Source organism: Leuresthes tenuis, unplaced genomic scaffold (assembly GCF_036924035.1).
Source record: "Leuresthes tenuis unplaced genomic scaffold, fLeuTen1.0.hap1 SCAF_8, whole genome shotgun sequence".
Lineage (NCBI taxonomy): Eukaryota > Metazoa > Chordata > Actinopteri > Atheriniformes > Atherinopsidae > Leuresthes > Leuresthes tenuis.
In genome coordinates this window covers 2,502,073-2,522,701 of record NW_027325362.1, presented here as the reverse complement: position 1 = coordinate 2,522,701, position 20,629 = coordinate 2,502,073, and the positions used below count along the sequence as shown (strand labels likewise).

General features: G+C 42.1%; 1 protein-coding gene across 1 annotated transcript in view; it reads left to right on the top strand.

Annotated features, from left to right (window-relative positions):
* The window catches only part of hectd2 (HECT domain containing 2), an 84,499-nt gene that overhangs the window by 29,048 nt on the left and 34,822 nt on the right, over positions 1 to 20,629 (top strand). Inside the window, exons 8-14 of the mRNA XM_072390533.1 lie at positions 1,058 to 1,167; positions 4,594 to 4,742; positions 4,844 to 4,967; positions 7,566 to 7,662; positions 7,740 to 7,847; positions 10,557 to 10,689; positions 20,013 to 20,101. Of these exons, the coding sequence (XP_072246634.1) occupies positions 1,058 to 1,167; positions 4,594 to 4,742; positions 4,844 to 4,967; positions 7,566 to 7,662; positions 7,740 to 7,847; positions 10,557 to 10,689; positions 20,013 to 20,101 (810 nt within the window). The remainder of the gene's footprint in view (positions 1 to 1,057; positions 1,168 to 4,593; positions 4,743 to 4,843; positions 4,968 to 7,565; positions 7,663 to 7,739; positions 7,848 to 10,556; positions 10,690 to 20,012; positions 20,102 to 20,629) is intronic.

Below are 20,629 nucleotides of genomic sequence, written 5' to 3'. Positions count from 1 at the left end.
TAAGTCCGTGCACAGACTTTGTGGAGCTTTTTGGGATTATCTCACTTTTGAAAATGACTTTTACTGCAGCCAAACATGTGTTTTCAGAGGTAAATGAGTTTTGCCTGATGATAAATGAAGCAATAACACTCATTTGAAACCAGCTTCAACCTTTAGCCAGACTTTGCATGCTCTCCCCGTTCCAGTATGGGTTTCCTTCCAGTCCAAAAACATACATGTTAGGGTAATTGGTGATGGACTGGCAGTTTGTCCAGGCCTCCCCCCCAGTGCTGGAATGGGTTTCAGGTGTAGAAAATGGATGTTTTCTTGTTTTAGCTTCTTTCACATTGGTGTTCCAAACATTGGAAAGTTTTAATGTTTTTTTTTTTGGTTTTTTGATGGGAGCCAATGCAGTTAGCCACGATAAGCGTATATATCTGCCATAGATGGACGCTGTGGAGGAACCGAATGCATTTGCCCCGTACAAGATGTTGGAAATGTGACCGAATGATTCTGTTTGTGTGTGCAGAACCCGCAGTATTCCAGCACCAGCACCTATGTGATCTACGCTCACCTGCTGAGGCAGATAGCAGCTTTGTCTGAGGCTGAAAAATGCAGCGAGGTGTTAGAGGAACTTTACAGAGTCAGCTTAATCAGCGTTGTCTCGTCTCCTCTTGCAGTAGCTTGAGTGAAACGGATATTTATAGGAATAGTAAAAGCACCGTAGCTTATGGTGATGGTGGAAATTCCAGCTTTATTTTACAGAGTCCAGTTAAATGTGCTTCAGTTAAAGTCTTTTCACTTCCCAAGTATCATTTCCAGATCATTAACTGAGTTGGGAAATCCAGAAAAGTGTCAAATGGGAGTGATGCAGTGGAATAAATTCAGTTTAATCCACCAAGAGCAGCACAAACCGGAAAGTTTTAATGTTTTTTTTTGGTTTTTTGATGGGAGCCAATGCAGTTAGCCACGATAAGCGTATATATCTGCCATAGATGAACGCTGTGGAGGAACTGAATGCATTTGCCCCGTACAATATGTTGGAAATGTGACTGAATGATTCTGTTTGTGTCTGCAGAACCCGCAGTATTCCAGCACCAGCACCTATGTGATCTACGCTCACCTGCTGAGGCAGATAGCAGCTTTGTCTGAGGCTGACCACCACTTCCTGGTTCACTGGCTCAAGAGGTGAGTTAGAAACTGTCTTTATGTTGTTTAGCTGCAAAGCAACGAGCTAACTTTCCTTTTCTTTGCTTGTTTTCTGAGTCTGGAGGGTTTCTAAGGGGATATTTACTGTAAAGCTTTCAGTGGAAAAACTGTGATATGGAGCTCTTTAGGAAACTGGAATGTGTGGGTGGATTGTATCTTGTCATCTTGTCCTTGCAACAGGACTCGCAGGTGATTGATTGTGAGGTAGGAGAATACATTTAAAGTATTTCCACGGTTTCCTGGTTGACTTTTTTCCTTGCAAACTTTACAGAGTTCAGTTTGATTCATCTCTCTTGTCATTAGGTAAAACCCTAATGACTGATAAAAATGAAGCAACTGCATTCTTATTTTATATCTTTTTCCCCCGTGACATTTAACTTTTATTGATCTTTTTTGTTCTATTTCCCCCGCAAAACTTCCCAGTAAGACAATTTTTTTAGCATCTAAAGTAAAACAGGCATCGGATTAGCATAACAGACTCCAGCTGTTATGCAGCTCTGCGGTTCAAAGGCTGACCTGCTGAGGATTCAGCCCAGATACTGGTGCTGTATGACATCAACTAGGGAGGAAGAGAGTTCGAAGAACTGTCCACCTTGAATTTAGTTCTAAGAACTGTCCTTCCCCAGGGGAACCGTTTCATTTTGCATTTGCACATGAGTCGGGGACCTCGACAGGGACTGATGTGACCCAGTTTAGCGCCACTCAACAACAAAACAGAACCCGGGAAAAGTAAGGAGAGAAGAAAACAACAGCACCAAGGAGCTAACATGGAGAGCGAGGAGGCCACCGTGTTCATGGTCTGCATGGCGGTGATATTAATCATGGACGATCACATCAGGCGTCTAAGATGGAGGCTGGAAGAGCTCACAGCGAGAGTCAGGAGACGGAGAATCCAGCAGCGGGCGATACTTCTTCGTTTCATGGAGGAAAGAAGGAGAGCAGAGCGCCGCAGACAAAGGAGACGAAGTTTAACTTATTAAACAGGCGCCGGTTGTGTCCGTGTCGTATGAGGAAACATTTCAGACAAGGGGCGGAGCTACAGCCACCAAACACCTACGTCATGTTCCTGTGGAACCCAGAAAAGACCCTGAAGGAGCTGAAATGGTTCTAGGAACTGAGGGCCGTGGTCCCTAGTTCCTGAGGGCCGTGGTCCCTAGTTCCTGTGGGTCGTGGTCCCTAGTTCCTGAGGGCCGTGGTCCCTAGTTCCTGAGGGCCGTGGTCCCTAGTTCCTGTGGGTCGTGGTCCCTAGTTCCTGAGGGCCGTGGTCCCTAGTTCCTGTGAGCCGTGGTCCCTAGTTCCTGAGGGCCGTGGTCCCTAGTTCCTGAGGGCCGTGGTCCCTAGTTCCTGAGGGCCGTGGTCCCTAGTTCCTGAGGGCCGTGGTCCCTAGTTCCTGAGGGCCGTGGTCCCTAGTTCCTGAGGGCCGTGGTCCCTAGTTTCTGAGGGCCGTGGTCCCTAGTTCCTGAGGGCCGTGGTCCCTAGTTCCTGAGGGCCGTGGTCCCTAGTTCCTGAGGGCCGTGGTCCCTAATTCCTGAGGGCCGTGGTCCCTAGTTCCTGAGGGCCGTGGTCCCTAGTTCCTGTCTGTCCGAATGTGCAAAAAAAAAAACGGCCCGATCCTGAGAAGGTTCCAGGAACTGCAGAAGGTTCCTACAGTGGGAATGCGCCTAGTGATGCATAAGTTCTTCTTCTTCTACATCCTTTAGGCCACTCCCTTTCTCAGGGGTCGCTACAGCGAGTCAATCTCGCATCATTGATTTGGCACGTTTTACGCCGGATGCCCTTCCCGATGCCACCCTCATGCCCCCCAGTGGCTGCGCTCACACTCACACCGAGGGACAAGTTACAGTCACCAGTTACCCTAACACCATGTTTTTGGATGGTGGGAGGAAGCCGGAGAACCCGGAGAGAAGAACATGCAGACTCCACACAGGAAGAACCAGCCAGGAGTTGAACCTGGAACCCTCTGCTAGAACCCAGAAAAGACCCTGAAGGAGCTAAAATGGTTCTAGGAACTGAGGGCCGTGGTCCCCAGTTCCTGAGGGCCGTGGTCCCCAGTTCCTGAGGGCCGTGGTCCCCAGTTCCTGTATGTCCGAATGCACGAAAAATCGTCCCTATTCCTGAAAAGGTTAGCCAGTTTCTAATCAGTTCACTGAACATCCTCTGGCCATCGCTGCTCTTCTCACTTTGGTTTTCAGAGTAGGTAAACCTCCCCGGTGCACTGCTGCCGTCTCTCAAAATGAATCCACTCCAGTACTGTAACAACTGCGGTACCCGGTGGTTAACTTGGCCCCTCAATCCACCAAGAATACATCTGATTATCTGAGCTGGTGTGTTGCCAGATCTGTTGCTGTGCCACATTTAAGCTTCAGTTTAAGTAAACAGCCTAAGTTTTGCACATTTCTGTTGAGATACACAACCAGATTGCATGCTTGGCTAATTTGAGGCTAATTTGAGGCTAATTTGAGGCTAATTCATTCCTTTAGGCCTCTTTATAGCATTAAAGTGTTCGAGGTGGAGCCGGGTTTGTGCTCGCTGTCTCTCATTTTAGACCTGCCCTAAATATCCTGAACAGAACAGTCCAAATGCACACTTCAGCTATTATTCAACACATGTAGCATGTTTCAATACAAATCTCTTTACTCGCTTTAATTAATGAACAAATGCTTCCCAGATCAACAGTCTGTAGCATCCAGGGAGACATTTCTGAGTCATTTCTGCCTCTCTACAGTCTGCAGCCTGCATGGCTATGACTCCTCTATCATCCAGCTTTAGGCGGATGCTCCTTTTTACCATCACCTGCCACCAGTTCATCTGCTGGTTGTAAAATCTTTCAGAATACTGTTACTTTATACTCTGGAAACTTTCCAGAAGAAGAATTTTAGTGTGTTGCTTCATTAAATTAGAGATTTCTCATCATTTTTGCACTTGGGTCTGTTAAATAATGACTCAAATAGATAAACAAATGACAGAATTAAGTTGTTTCTAATGAATTTGGGTTTGTATAAGTAAAAAAAAGGCTTCTCTTCAAACATCTCTTTGTTGACTTATGGCATTATTTCTCAGGTTTCTTAAACAATCGCCATCCAGCCAGTTTAAACAAAGCTTTTCAGCTGGAAGCACAGGCTGTGAGTACAAATGCAAGCCAGCTTCTGTATGTGTCCCTCTCTGCATGAGTAAGGAGAATTTGCAAACATGCTCTTTGTGGTGGTGATTTACTAGCAAGCTGCTCTAAATTAGAGGTTCTGTTCAGCTCTTCTCAGATCCAGAAAGCCAATTTTCCAGCCGATGCTCCTTTTTTTCCCCTCATTCACTTAAATGTGACTATTTCTGTCCATATATATATATTTTAGGGTATGTTCACTTTGTTCAGGTTTGACTCCGCCAGTTTTAATGTTGTGTGTCCGTCAGGCTGTCGGCGAGGCGCTTCCGGCAGCTTGTAGAGCGCCTCCTGCAGTTCATTTCAACGCGCCTGTTTCCTGCAGAACCAGACGAACTTCCTCCTTTAGCCAAGTGCTCGTGGTGGATTCCCTCTGCTACTAAAGTGCTCAGCTTGTTCAGTGAGTCTCAGGCACACAAACGCACCCATTTCAGCTGAATAACTTGATATTTTGCAGAGAATTTGATCACAATCGACTCTCTCGCTCTGTCTTCCTTTCAGATGCCGCCAACAGTGTCTCCTCTCCTCCCATCATGCCTTTCACCGACTTCTACAACATCACTCTGGAGCACATAGACTTCATGGAGGAGTACAGGACCTGGCAGAACTACGGCAACTCCAATAGGTCAAATATTTGTCATCACATTGTTTGATTTTTAGCAGATTAGCATTCCTGCATGTCACAAACTCCCCAGGCAGGAGAAATATTTTCATTCTGCTTGTTTTTTATCAAGCAACGGCCCCTAATCCTAATAATATCCAGTCTTACCAACTGCTACCCATAACTGATGGTCATGTTAGCTCCTCGTGAGCATTCCAGGAAGTCAGATTGAGTATCTCCTCCTGAGCAGAGATGAAGAAACATTCCCACAGCTGTAGTTTATCCAGAACCGTGAAAACACTTGCGGAAGCAGGCCATGTAGTCTGTTTCTCACTGTGTCACGGCTCGTTAACGTCCGATAAAGGAAATGGATCCAGAGTCTGCAGATTTCTCAGTTGAAACTCTGAAAGCCCCTGGCTGGTGTGATGGGGGATTTATTCAGTTCAGAATCTGACACCTTGGAGATGGTCGGGAACTAAATATGTTTCCTCTGTTGGCTTTGAAAAACCAGAACTCCAATTCTGAACAGTGGGAAGCTGCGTAACATGTAAAAAAAACACAAAAAAACAGCATTTAATTCAAATGAGAAGCAAGAAAACGGATCACAAGTTAAAAGAATTTCATGAAAAATGTTGGTTTATCTCGGGTTTAATGGCAAAATGTGGGACAGGTCCATGTTTCCCACTGTGCAGCATCCCCTTTTCTTTTAACAACATCTGTAAACATCTGGAACCGAGGAGACCAGCTGCAGGCAGGTCAGTCCAGCAGCTGGACTCTTCTGCTACGAATAGATGCAGGATGTGGTTTAACTTTGTCCTGCTGAAACATGCAAGGCCTTCCCTGAAGAAGGGTGTTGCTCTAAAACCTCTTTATACCCTTCATGCATTGATGGAGCCTTTCCAGATGTGCAGGTTTACCCATTTAATCAGAGACGCAGAGCTGATGATGAGCTGGATGTTTCCTCTTTATGTGACAGAGCTTTAACCTGCATCTGTGGATGTTTTACGGTGATGTTAGACGATGGTTCCTGGAAGTGTTCCTGAGCCCAGGCAGTGGTTTCCAGGACAGAATCAGGACTGTTTTTAATGCAGAGCTGATCTCCAGGACTGATGTCCACAGAGATGTCTCCAGAGTCTCTGAATCTTTTGAGGATGTTATGTTCTGCAGATGATGGAATATTCAAAGTCTTCACAGTTTTACACTGAGGAACATCATTGTGAAACCCTAACCGGGGGCTGACACCAAAAGCGTCGTGAGTGGCCAGCTGCCGTTCATTTTCAATGTAAGCTGGCGTTGTGAGCTTCAAGAGTTGAGAAAGGCTCAACTTTATGCAAATGAGCAGTGACGCTACGCGACGACAGCCAATTAGGGCCGATCTGGATTCTGAAGGCGGAAAAAAGGCGGAAAAAAGGTGGAAAACGGCGGAAAAGGGCAGATCACAAACACAAAGAAGGCCAAGAGTACGATCCATGGTGAAAGAGGGAACCACTGTATGGATGGATTATTATATATATATGCTAGTTGCTATACATATAAGCCCCGCCCCTTTGGCCGCTTCTAGCGGCAGAAGAAGTACAAGCGGCGTGTTGTGAGCGTCGTGAGCTTCATGAGTTGAGAAAGGCGGAAAAAAGCGGAAAACGGCAGAAAAACACACACCAAAAGCGTCGTGAGCGGCCAGCTGCCATTCATTTTCAATGTAAGCTGGCGTCGATGAGCATCATTGTTGTGAGCTTCAAGAGTTGAGAAAGGCTCAACTTTATGCAGCCAATTAGGGCCGATCTGGATTCCGAAGGCTGAAAAAAAGGCGGAAAAAAGGTGGAAAAAAAAGGCGAAAAAACGGTGGAAAACGGTGGAAAACGGCGGAAAACGGCAGAGCACAAACACAAACAAGGCTGCCAAGAGTACGATCCATGGTGAAAGAGGGAACCGATGTATGGATGGATTATTATATATATATATATATATGCTAGTTGCTATACATATAAGCCCCGCCCCTTTGGCCGCTTCCGGCTTCTCTGGCCGCTTCTAGCTGCAGAAGAAGTACAAGCGGCGGGTTGTGAGCGTTGTGAGCTTCAAGAGTTGAGAAAGGCTCAACTTTGTGCAAATGAGCAGTGACGCTACGCGACGACAGCCAATTAGGGCCGATCTGGATTCCGAAGGCTGAAAAAAGGCGGGAAAAAAAAGGCGAAAAAAAGGTGGAAAACGGCGGAAAACGGCAGAGCGCAAACACAAAGAAACACAAAGAAGGCTGCCAAGAGTACGATCCATGGTGAAAGAGGGAACCGATGTATGGATGGATTATTTATATATATGCTAGTTGCTATACATATAAGCCCCGCCCCTTTGGCCGCTTCCGGCCCCCGGTGTGAGCCCCCGGTAAGGTCCTCTTCTTATACCCAGTCTGTTACTGGCCCTGTTAGACTTGTTGATTCCATCAAATTCAAGCTGAGCTTTTAACATTTGATGTTTTCTCAGTTCTATTATGAATAAAACATTGTTTTATGGGATTCTCAAATCATTGCCTTTTATTCCTTGTTTGGGATTGAGCTTGTAAGTGTTTGTCAAAGCAAATGATAAAACAGCCTTTTGGGACTGTAACTCGTGTTTCTTCTTCCCTCTCAGGTTTTCTTTCTGTCAGTTTCCCTTCATCCTGTCGACGATGGTGAAGAAAGCCATCATTCAGAAAGACTCGGAGCAGCAGATGATCAGTCAGGCCAGGGTGAGACCCACATAAACTCAAAAAGAATCCAATTTCAGCTTTTAAGGACTTTTTCTAACAAATGTGTGTGTTCACAGCTAAGCCTGGTCAGTAAAGTTTCTCGCAGGCAGAGAGTGGACATGAACCTTCTGTTTCTCAACATTAAAGTACGACGAGCACAACTCCTCAGCGACTCACTGGATGAGGTCAGCACTCAAACACAGAACAGATGCTCTCTGGTACAAATGCACAACAATATCTACTGCTGGGCAGTAGATATAAAGTGATGGGATGCCTAATGTTGTATGAAATCGGGGTTTTCTTCTGTAAATGTTTATATCGCTCTAATAATCCCCAAAATGAAACTGTTTGTGTTGGTCTGCTCTCACACGAAGTCCCAGCTCTGAAATCAGTGGCACTAATGGGCCGTATTTCTCTTGCCGAGTGTCCATCAAGGTTTCGTTTGTGCATTTCGAAGCTGAGCTTTTGGAATGGTTGATGGAAAAAGGAAAATTTGGAGGAAAAAAAAGGAGGCAGGTTTTCCTTTTTCCACAATGAAAAAGAGTGGATGCACAGAAAGGATGAAGGCAACGGCTTTTAAAATGTCACATGACTGATTACAAGCTTGGCTTCATGAGAGAAAAATATTTCCTGAAGGCCTTTTTTCTCTCATGTATGACCAAAGCCTCTGTTTATTTCAGCCGTGCAGAGCCTCAACAATGCTGCCATGAAACAATGATTAGTTTATTCACTGCAGAACAGGTGAAGTGCATTTTCACACTGGCACACTCATTAGGTTGAGAGAATGCCTCAAATCATTTACTGTGATTATGTTTTGCTTTAACTGTGAAGGCATCTATGTGCACATCATTAAATTTCCCTATGAGGACAATAAACAATATCATATCGTATTTTGTTGTTTCATATCATATCGTATCGTATCGTTTCATATCGTATCGTATCGTATCGTATCCTTTCATATCGTATCGTTTCATATCGTATCGTATCGTTTCATATCGTATCGTATCGTATCCTTTCATATCGTATCGCATCGTATCGTATCCTTTCATATCGTATCGTATTGTTTCATATCATATCGTATTTTATCGTGTTGTTTCATATCATATCGTATTTTATCGTGTTGTTTCATATCATATCGTATTTTATCGTGTTGTTTCATATCATATCGTATTTTATCGTGTTGTTTCATATCATATCGTATTTTATCGTATTGTTTCATATCATATCGTATCGTATCGTTTCATATCGTATCGTATCCTTTCATATCGTATCGTTTCATATCGTATCGTATCCTTTCATATCGTATCGTATTGTATCGTATTTTATCATGTTGTTTCATATCATATCGTATTTTATCGTATTGTTTCATATCATATCGTTTCATATCGTATCGTATTGTTTCATATCGTATCGTATCCTTTCATATCGTATCGTATTGTTTCATATCGTATCGTATCGTATCGTATCGTATTGTATCGTATTTTATCGTGTTGTTTCATATCATATCGTATTTTATCGTATTGTTTCATATCATATCGTTTCATATCGTATCGTATCCTTTCATATCGTATCGTATTGTTTCATATCGTATCGTATTGTTTCATATTTTATCGTGTTGTTTCATATCATATCGTATCGTTTCGTATCGTATTGTATCGTATTTTATCGTGTTGTTTCATATCATATCGTATTTTATCGTATTGTTTCATATCATATCGTTTCATATCGTATCGTATCCTTTCATATCGTATCGTATTGTTTCATATCGTATCGTATTGTTTCATATCGTATCGTGTTGTTTCATATCATATCGTATTTTATCGTATCGTTTCATATCATATCGTATCATATCGTTTCATATCGTATCATATTGTTTCATAACGTATCATATTGTTTAATATCGTATCAAACACACTCACAGTTTTCAGACTCATTCTCCTGTCTCATAAGAGAAATTGAACATTAAACTGAGAGCAGCTTTATTAGTAATTCACATGCATTAAAATGCATAAAACTGAATATTAAAACCACTGACAGGTAGGGCTGGGTACCGAACTTCGGTTCTTTTAAGGCACCGACCGAAATGCTTCGGTCAAAATATGCCTCGTCTTTCGGTGCCAAGATATTTCAGGTCTGGGACGCTCAGTCTGACTCCTGCGCTAAAGCTGCACCACAGAAGAATCAAAGTGTAAACTGTATTATTTCAAATGCATGACATTTTTCCTGGATTACTGTCAATATTTACTATTAATCCTTTTTCCTTTAGTACTGAGATTCTGAAGATTTGCATACATTTTATTGGCATCATTGTCTTTCATTCCTGTGAACATTTTCTTCATAAACCAAGATGTTTTACATATGCCAACATGCTCAAACTTATGGAGACAAAGGAAGAACTTGATCTCACACATGCAGATGATTGTCCTGGGTGTAAACTGGAATTCAAGGCTGCTGGAGGGTGTGATGACAAGCCCAGAAAAATGGGCTTTTAATGACATTTAAGTGAGGGAAAAAAGGCTAATTTGTGGTTCTGGAACACTGGGTCGGTGTCTATAGAGACTCTCTCATGAGGCTTAGCAGGAATGTCTTTAATCTTGTGCATTCATGTGTCAACCTTCATGTGTCCACCCATAACCTAATCATAAATCTGATGTAAACCCGAAAATCTACGGCCGAATTATGTGAAGTGTTTAATCCTTCGTGCTGTGAGGCTCAGAATAAGTCCCACTAAATGCATTCAGTTCTTGAAGTTTTCCACAACTATTCTTGCGGCGATATTTGTTTTGAAAGCATCTCAGTAAATTATATGATAACGTTCTAAGATCCCACAAGACAAATCGGTTTATTCTGTCCTGTTCGTAGTAAAAACAACTGCTGCTTTTCTTCTTCTTCAGTTGACGAGGAAGCGGTGTGACCTGAAGAAGAAGCTGCGGGTGACTTTTGTCGGGGAGGCGGGTCTGGACATGGGTGGCCTGACGAAGGAGTGGTTCCTGCTGCTGGTCCGACAGATCTTCCACACGGACTACGGTGAGACTGTGACTCCCTCAGAGGTCAGAGGTCAGCGGCCGGCACGTCTCTGTGAGCCATCAGCAGAGCAGCGCACAAGGCCTTTGGCAGAAATTGATTTAATCGTTATTACCTGTGAGCTTTTTCCGTGAAATAACTGTTCTTTCAAATTGGTCTTCAGAGAAAAACACAGTGTTGGGAGTCTGGATGGTAAATCCCACTTGATGCAAAGTCAACGGAAAGTGAAGCCGTTCTTTATTGAAAACGAGCGAAAAGAAAGTCGTATTTTTATTGGATGAAAATGGAAAGTACATTTTTTATGAGATGGAAGTGCACTGCGAGTTTTCAGGTCAGGGAAACTGCAGCAGGAGTAAGATGGAAGAGAAAAGTGGACCGTGAACTCTGCAATTTGCTCTCATTTCAGGCCTTTTCACTTCTTATTGTGACTTCCTTGCTGCCTAACTGTGGCTCTCTCTACATTATTGTTCCTGTCACTTTTACTACACTCTTGTCTTGTTATCTTTGTTTGTTTCCCACACTTAAAGAGGACATTTTACCAGAAAATAATCACTTTCTCTGTGCTTGAGAGCATATATAAAGGTGTCAAAATGTGCTGAATTACTGAAAAAACTCAGACATCAAACCCTATCACTGTGTTTGAGAATATATCAATCAGTGAGCTGTTAGATCTGCATTAATGTTACTTCTAATAACAGCTCAGAGCCTGTCATCGTGTTGCATTCACTGCATTGCAAACGTGGGAAATCTAAGCTATTATAGCACTTTGCTATTAAAAACAAATCATCAGCAGTTATATTGTTTAGTTATTGGGTGAAAAGTGAGCTAATATAGATCTACCAATACTTCATCCAGTGTTTCGTTGGATAAAGAATCACAAATTAAAGGTTTTTACTTTCTGAGTGGTGAATTATTAAATCTGGAAGCTTGGGTTAATGAAACTTATTATATCGGTGAAGTGTGGCCTACATAAAAAGCAATAAACAGCACTTCTTGACATTTACCTTCAAAAACTGAGACAAAGAGGAGTAAAGTGACATATAATGAGGTTGTTTGCTGTATTTTTGGATCAGTTTGAGCTCAGTTCACTGCTGTTTCGAGTCTTTAAACCCTGATGATGTTTAGAAATGTAGCTTAATAAATTCTGCCTTGGAGTAAAGAGTTTTCCTTGGCTGGGGTTTGTCTCTGTCTCCAAACCAGCACTGGAAGCTTTATTGGTGATGGAGGCTCCAGTGTGTGCTGGTGTGAGCTCTCAGGCTGCAGAATAATAATGTGCTCAAGTCATCAAATGTAATTTGGGTCCAAATTTCCGTTGTTTGCACCTGATTGGACAGAATAGTAGGAAAGCATGTGATGTCATCATGTAATCCTGATGTCCTGGGTCACAAATCGAATGTTTTCCAGATGTAATAAATCAAGGTGGTAACAGGAAAAAGCTCATAAGACACACAGAACCTGTCCATGTGCAACCAGAACCTTGATTGAGTCCTTCGCCACCTTAATTTAGCTGAAAAATCCCTCTTTGGAGCACGACCAGACGTCTTTGTGTTGTGAATATCAACATGATGCACATATAAACATCAGGGAAACAGATTTCTGCACAGATGTTAATGTCTGTGCTCCACAGGTTCTTTGGAAGGTCATAAAGATCCCAATTGAGACCAGCAGACTTTAATTTAAGAGGATATTCATTTGTTATTCCCACATTTGTTTTGCCACTCAGGAGCTATCAGTTTAACAGGTCTTGGCTCGATAGGACAGAGATGTAATTGCATGGATCTCTTTAAGGAACAGGCTGCTGATGACTAGCTGCTGTGAGCAAAGCTGCAGAGACATGTTTGAGAAGGGGATGTTGACCAAAGCGTCTCAGGAAATCCAAATTTACCACAAACATAACGGTCCTTGTTCAAAGTGCACCAGGAGAGGCCTCAGTCTGAAAGGAGAAGACTTTATCTGCATCCACCAGGGTTCTGCATGAGGAAAATACACAAATAACCTTAAAATACTCCATTTTTGGGAGTGTGGTGGTGAAAAGTGCCTCAGTCTTAAAGGAGAAGACTTTATCTGCATCCAGCAGGGTTCTGCATGAGGAAAATACACAAATAACCTTAAAATACTCCATTTTTGGGAGTGTGGTGGTGAAAAGTGCCTCAGTCTTAAAGGAGAAGACTTTATCTGCATCCAGCAGGGTTCTGCATGAAGAAAAGATGAAGAAAATACACAAATAACCTTAAAATGCTCCATTTTTGGGAGTGTGGTGGTGAAAAGTGCCTCAGTCTTAAAGGAGAAGACTTTATCTGCATCCAGCAGGGTTCTGCATGAGGAAAATACACAAATAACCTTAAAATACTCCATTTTTGGGAGTGTGGTGGTGAAAAGTGCCTCAGTCTTAAAGGAGAAGACTTTATCTGCATCCAGCAGGGTTCTGCATGAAGAAAAGATGAAGAAAATACACAAATAACCTTAAAATGCTCCATTTTTGGGAGTGTGGTGGTGAAAAGTGCCTCAGTCTTAAAGGAGAAGACTTTATCTGCATCCAGCAGGGTTCTGCATGAGGAAAATACACAAATAACCTTAAAATACTCCATTTTTGGGAGTGTGGTGGTGAAAAGTGCCTCAGTCTTAAAGGAGAAGACTTTATCTGCATCCAGCAGGGTTCTGCATGAGGAAAATACACAAATAACCTTAAAATACTCCATTTTTGGGAGTGTGGTGGTGAAAAGTGCCTCAGTCTTAAAGGAGAAGACTTTATCTGCATCCAGCAGGGTTCTGCATGAGGAAAATACACAAATAACCTTAAAATACTCCATTTTTGGGAGTGTGGTGGTGAAAAGTGCCTCAGTCTTTAAGGAGAAGACTTTATCTGCATCCAGCAGGGTTCTGCATGAGGAAAATACACAAATAACCTTAAAATGCTCCATTTTTGGGAGTGTGGTGGTGAAAAGTGCCTCAGTCTTAAAGGAGAAGACTTTATCTGCATCCACCAGGGTTCTGCATGAGGAAAATACACAAATAACCTTAAAATACTCCATTTTTGGGAGTGTGGTGGTGAAAAGTGCCTCAGTCTGAAAGGAGAAGACTTTATCTGCATCCAGCAGGGTTCTGCATGAAGAAAAGATGAAGAAAATACACAAATAACCTTAAAATACTCCATTTTTGGGAGTGTGGTGGTGAAAAGTGCCTCAGTCTGAAAGGAGAAGACTTTATCTGCATCCAGCAGGGTTCTGCATGAGGAAAATACACAAATAACCTTAAAATACTCCATTTTTGGGAGTGTGGTGGTGAAAAGTGCCTCAGTCTTAAAGGAGAAGACTTTATCTGCATCCAGCAGGGTTCTGCATGAGGAAAATACACAAATAACCTTAAAATACTCCATTTTTGGGAGTGTGGTGGTGAAAAGTGCCTCAGTCTGAAAGGAGAAGACTTTATCTGCATCCAGCAGGGTTCTGCATGAAGAAAATACACAAATAACCTTAAAATGCTCCATTTTTGGGAGTGTGGTGGTGAAAAGTGCCTCAGTCTTAAAGGAGAAGACTTTATCTGCATCCAGCAGGGTTCTGCATGAAGAAAATACACAAATAACCTTAAAATACTCCATTTTTGGGAGTGTGGTGGTGAAAAGTGCCTCAGTCTTAAAGGAGAAGACTTTATCTGCATCCAGCAGGGTTCTGCATGAAGAAAATACACAAATAACCTTAAAATGCTCCATTTTTGGGAGTGTGGTGGTGAAAAGTGCCTCAGTCTGAAATGAGAAGACTTTATCTGCATCCAGCAGGGTTCTGCATGAAGAAAATACACAAATAACCTTAAAATGCTCCATTTTTGGGAGTGTGGTGGTGAAAAGTGCCTCAGTCTTAAAGGAGAAGACTTTATCTGCATCCAGCAGGGTTCTGCATGAGGAAAAGATGAAGAAAATACACAAATAACCTTAAAATACTCCATTTTTGGGAGTGTGGTGGTGAAAAGTGCCTCAGTCTGAAATGAGAAGACTTTATCTGCATCCAGCAGGGTTCTGCATGAAGAAAAGATGAAGAAAATACACAAATAACCTTAAAATACTCCATTTTTGGGAGTGTGGTGGTGAAAAGTGCCTCAGTCTTAAAGGAGAAGACTTTATCTGCATCCAGCAGGGTTCTGCATGAGGAAAAGATGAAGAAAATACACAAATAACCTTAAAATACTCCATTTTTGGGAGTGTGGTGGTGAAAAGTGTCTCAGTCTTAAAGGAGAAGACTTTATCTGCATCCAGCAGGGTTCTGCATGAGGAAAATACACAAATAACCTTAAAATACTCCATTTTTGGGAGTGTGGTGGTGAAAAGTGCCTCAGTCTTTAAGGAGAAGACTTTATCTGCATCCAGCAGGGTTCTGCATGAGGAAAATACACAAATAACCTTAAAATGCTCCATTTTTGGGAGTGTGGTGGTGAAAAGTGCCTCAGTCTTAAAGGAGAAGACTTTATCTGCATCCAGCAGGGTTCTGCATGAGGAAAATACACAAATAACCTTAAAATGCTCCATTTTTGGGAGTGTGGTGGTGAAAAGTGCCTCAGTCTGAAAGGAGAAGACTTTATCTGCATCCAGCAGGGTTCTGCATGAAGAAAAGATGAAGAAAATACACAAATAACCTTAAAATACTCCATTTTTGGGAGTGTGGTGGTGAAAAGTGCCTCAGTCTTAAAGGAGAAGACTTTATCTGCATCCAGCAGGGTTCTGCATGAGGAAAATACACAAATAACCTTAAAATGCTCCATTTTTGGGAGTGTGGTGGTGAAAAGTGCCTCAGTCTGAAAGGAGAAGACTTTATCTGCATCCAGCAGGGTTCTGCATGAGGAAAATACACAAATAACCTTAAAATGCTCCATTTTTGGGAGTGTGGTGGTGAAAAGTGCCTCAGTCTTAAAGGAGAAGACTTTATCTGCATCCAGCAGGGTTCTGCATGAAGAAAATACACAAATAACCTTAAAATGCTCCATTTTTGGGAGTGTGGTGGTGAAAAGTGCCTCAGTCTGAAAGGAGAAGACTTTATCTGCATCCAGCAGGGTTCTGCATGAGGAAAATACACAAATAACCTTAAAATGCTCCATTTTTGGGAGTGTGGTGGTGAAAAGTGCCTCAGTCTTAAAGGAGAAGACTTTATCTGCATCCAGCAGGGTTCTGCATGAGGAAAATACACAAATAACCTTAAAATACTCCATTTGTGGGAGTGTGGTGGTGAAAAGTGCCTCAGTCTGAAAGGAGAAGACTTTATCTGAATCCAGCAGGGTTCTGCATGAAGAAAATACACAAATAACCTTAAAATACTCCATTTTTGGGAGTGTGGTGGTGAAAAGTGCCTCAGTCTTAAAGGAGAAGACTTTATCTGCATCCAGCAGGGTTCTGCATGGGGAAAATACACAAATAACCTTAAAATACTCCATTTTTGGGAGTGTGGTGGTGAAAAGTGCCTCAGTCTGAAAGGAGAAGACTTTATCTGCATCCAGCAGGGTTCTGCATGGGGAAAATACACAAATAACCTTAAAATACTCCATTTTTGGGAGTGTGGTGGTGAAAAGTGCCTCAGTCTGAAAGGAGAAGACTTTATCTGCATCCAGCAGGGTTCTGCATGAGGAAAATACACAAATAACCTTAAAATGCTCCATTTTTGGGAGTGTGGTGGTGAAAAGTGCCTCAGTCTTAAAGGAGAAGACTTTATCTGCATCCAGCAGGGTTCTGCATGAAGAAAAGATGAAGAAAATACACAAATAACCTTAAAATACTCCATTTTTGGGAGTGTGGTGGTGAAAAGTGCCTCAGTCTGAAAGGAGAAGACTTTATCTGCATCCAGCAGGGTTCTGCATGAAGAAAAGATGAAGAAAATACACAAATAACCTTAAAATACTCCATTTTTGGGAGTGTGGTGGTGAAAAGTGCCTCAGTCTGAAAGGAGAAGACTTTATCTGCATCCAGCAGGGTTCTGCATGAGGAAAATACACAAATAACCTTAAAATACTCCATTTTTGGGAGTGTGGTGGTGAAAAGTGCCTCAGTCTTAAAGGAGAAGACTTTATCTGCATCCAGCAGGGTTCTGCATGAAGAAAATACACAAATAACCTTAAAATACTCCATTTTTGGGAGTGTGGTGGTGGAAAGTGCCTCAGTCTTAAAGGAGAAGACTTTATCTGCATCCAGCAGGGTTCTGCATGAGGAAAAGATGAAGAAAATACACAAATAACCTTAAAATACTCCATTTTTGGGAGTGTGGTGGTGAAAAGTGCCTCAGTCTGAAAGGAGAAGACTTTATCTGCATCCAGCAGGGTTCTGCATGAGGAAAATACACAAATAACCTTAAAATGCTCCATTTTTGGGAGTGTGGTGGTGAAAAGTGCCTCAGTCTGAAAGGAGAAGACTTTATCTGCATCCAGCAGGGTTCTGCATGAGGAAAATACACAAATAACCTTAAAATACTCCATTTTTGGGAGTGTGGTGGTGAAAAGTGCCTCAGTCTGAAAGGAGAAGACTTTATCTGCATCCAGCAGGGTTCTGCATGAAGAAAATACACAAATAACCTTAAAATGCTCCATTTTTGGGAGTGTGGTGGTGAAAAGTGCCTCAGTCTGAAAGGAGAAGACTTTATCTGCATCCAGCAGGGTTCTGCATGAGGAAAATACACAAATAACCTTAAAATACTCCATTTTTGGGAGTGTGGTGGTGAAAAGTGCCTCAGTCTGAAAGGAGAAGACTTTATCTGCATCCAGCAGGGTTCTGCATGAGGAAAATACACAAATAACCTTAAAATGCTCCATTTTTGGGAGTGTGGTGGTGAAAAGTGCCTCAGTCTTAAAGGAGAAGACTTTATCTGCATCCAGCAGGGTTCTGCATGAGGAAAATACACAAATAACCTTAAAATGCTCCATTTTTGGGAGTGTGGTGGTGAAAAGTGCCTCAGTCTGAAAGGAGAAGACTTTATCTGCATCCAGCAGGGTTCTGCATGAGGAAAATACACAAATAACCTTAAAATGCTCCATTTTTGGGAGTGTGGTGGTGAAAAGTGCCTCAGTCTTAAAGGAGAAGACTTTATCTGCATCCAGCAGGGTTCTGCATGAAGAAAATACACAAATAACCTTAAAATACTCCATTTTTGGGAGTGTGGTGGTGGAAAGTGCCTCAGTCTTAAAGGAGAAGACTTTATCTGCATCCAGCAGGGTTCTGCATGAGGAAAATACACAAATAACCTTAAAATACTCCATTTTTGGGAGTGTGGTGGTGAAAAATGCACCAAATCTTGTCACTTTTCGGATGGAGCTTCTGTTCAGCCTTTCTGGATCTCTCTGGAATTCCAAGCAAGCGATCGTCTGTCTGTGCATCTTTGTCCTCGACTCCCTGCCTCCATTTATGTCTTTTTCTCTTCCCTCTGGTCAAGTTGTTCTTTCCACCGTCGTTCCATCTTTCCGCGGTCGTCTGTGTTTCTGGGGCCAAGGGCCCGAAGCAACACACTGAATGAAGGCTGTGTTCCCCTCATTAGCAGGGAAAGCCCCGGCTCTGCCTCACACTCAGCTGCACATAAGCAGGTGCTGTGCAGATGTGAGCCGTCCAGATGTGCGTCTCCACTCAGAACAGACTGCTGCTGTTCCTCTCAGCTGGAGCTGGAAAAGCTTCTCCGTTCAACAATCTGATTATTGTGCAAATGTCAACAAGTTAACACGGTTTTGATGCTAAATCAGGCTGATAGAGGATGGTTCTTCCTGCTTTGTGATTCATTTTTATCCCATTTATCACTTTATCTGCTTTCTTTTACCCATTGTAAAGAACTGTTTCCATTTCATTACCTGGCAGAAGAAATGCTGAAAAGGTTCAAATGATTCAGTTTGGTTGGAAATAAATTAGGAGACAAGTGCAGAAATCTAATTTAAACGTGTGCAAACATGTTTTAAAGATAAAAACATGTTCTCAGCAGCTTTAAAGTGAATCTCTTTTTTGTTATGGCTGCTTCTTAAAATAAGAACAGTTATGACAGGTATTATGTAAATAATGATTGTAATAAATCTATTATTAAGAATTATATTCTTGTTAGAGATATTGATATTTAAATAGCTGTCTTGTAATTTCTTTTTTAAATATTTACTTTCTATCATATAAAATACTCATTTCTTTGTAAATTTCAAGGAAAACAGGAAGCAGCTGCAGTTATTCACTGAAACATGTTCAAACATGGATATAAATCAGAATCTGAGGCAGAAACAGAGTTTTTTTATCAGTTCTCAGCAGCTTTAAAGTGAATCTCTGGTCTGAGCTCCTTTATTCTCCAACACAGCCTGAACCCTCCGAGACCAGCTTTCTGTCATTTCTTTAAGGAGTCTTCAGGAATAGTTCTCCAGGCTTCTTGAAGGACATCCCAAAGCTCTTCTTTGGATGTGGGCTGCCTTTTGTTCCGTTCTCTGTCAGATGATCCCACACTGCTTCAATAATGTTGAGGTCCGGGCTCTGGGGAGGATTCATCCCTCCATAAGACCTGTTGCCACTGATTTTCAGTCCACTTCTTGTGTCATTTGGCACAGCTCAGCCTTTTCTCCCTGTTTCCCTTCCTTAAGAACGGCTTCTTGACAGCCACCCTTCCATGGAGACCATTTCTGATGAGGCTTGGGCCAACAGTAGATGGATCAGCTGAAGGTCCAGATGCATCTCTCAGGTCCTGTCAGGTCACAGCTGGATTTTTTCCTCTTTCTTAAGGACATCACTTTCAGATCCTGTTCATCTGCTGGAGATAGTTTTTTAGGCCTGACACTTCTTCTTTTGTCCTCCACTTGTCCAGTTTCCTCAAATGTTTTAAGGACACACTGCACACCATGCTGAGATATGCCAAGTTTTCAGCTAATAGCTCTTTGGGAATCACCTTGTTGCTGCAGAAATCCTATTTTCTGTCTGTCAAACTGTGTTTTCTTTGCTGTTTTTCATAGATGCAGCTAAAGAAATGGGAACAAATGATGTGTTTGTGACAAAGTGCCTAAAGATCCAGTTTAAAACGGCTTCTTTGCTAAGTTGTCTGTTCTGTGTCGACACAACACTGGTTCATCCCTTGAGTTAGGAGCCTTTTTTCTGCCTGAATGGGTCATAGCTCAGAGTTAAGTGGCTGAACAAAGAAAAACTGGGCTGAAAATGAGTGAAAAAGCAGAAAATGTCCAAAGAAAAGCTCTGAAAAAGCTGCAGAACTGTTGCTCAACACCACTTTAAAAGATTACAGGAGTCTGGCTGCTTTGGAAGGAAACAGGAAGAAATGAGGACTGAATCATGAATTTTGCACAGTGCTTTACTTGTGTGCTAAAATAATCTAATAATCTTTATTTTACAGGAATGTTCACCTACATGAAGGACTCTCGCTGCCATTGGTTCAGCAGCTGGAAGTGCGACAACTATTCTGAGTTCCAGTTGGTTGGGACCGTATCCTTTCTTTATAAAAACGAAGCTTTGTTTGTTTGTTCTGTTGTTCTTCTGCACAGAAAGCAGACTTTCTCTGCCCTTTAACTGGTGAAACCTGCTGAAAAAACCCTCGTATTTAAACTGCAGAGCAGACAGAGACACCATAAAGTGTGTTTTTAGTTCAGGTGGAAGGAGGTTTGGATGTCAGGTGGACGCTTCTTTCTATCCTGACATCCTCAGTCTGCATGAATCTGAAGCAATATTTTAAAAAGCCACAAAATCAAACGTGAATCATGGGTTTTGGATCCATGTTTCCGTGGATGATGTGAAGGGAAAGAACTCGTTACACTCTTCATTTATATTTCTATTAATGTAAATACTTTAGTGCCCTTATGGCTTCTCTTCTTCTCTGCTCTGCTGCATTTTGCTGCTGTTTCCATGGGAATTTCCCCGCGGTGGAACTGATAAAGATGTTTCTTATCTTATTCTTGTGGTTGTAATTCAGTAGAAGAAGTAGTTGTTTAAATGATTGATGACCAACTTACCTTC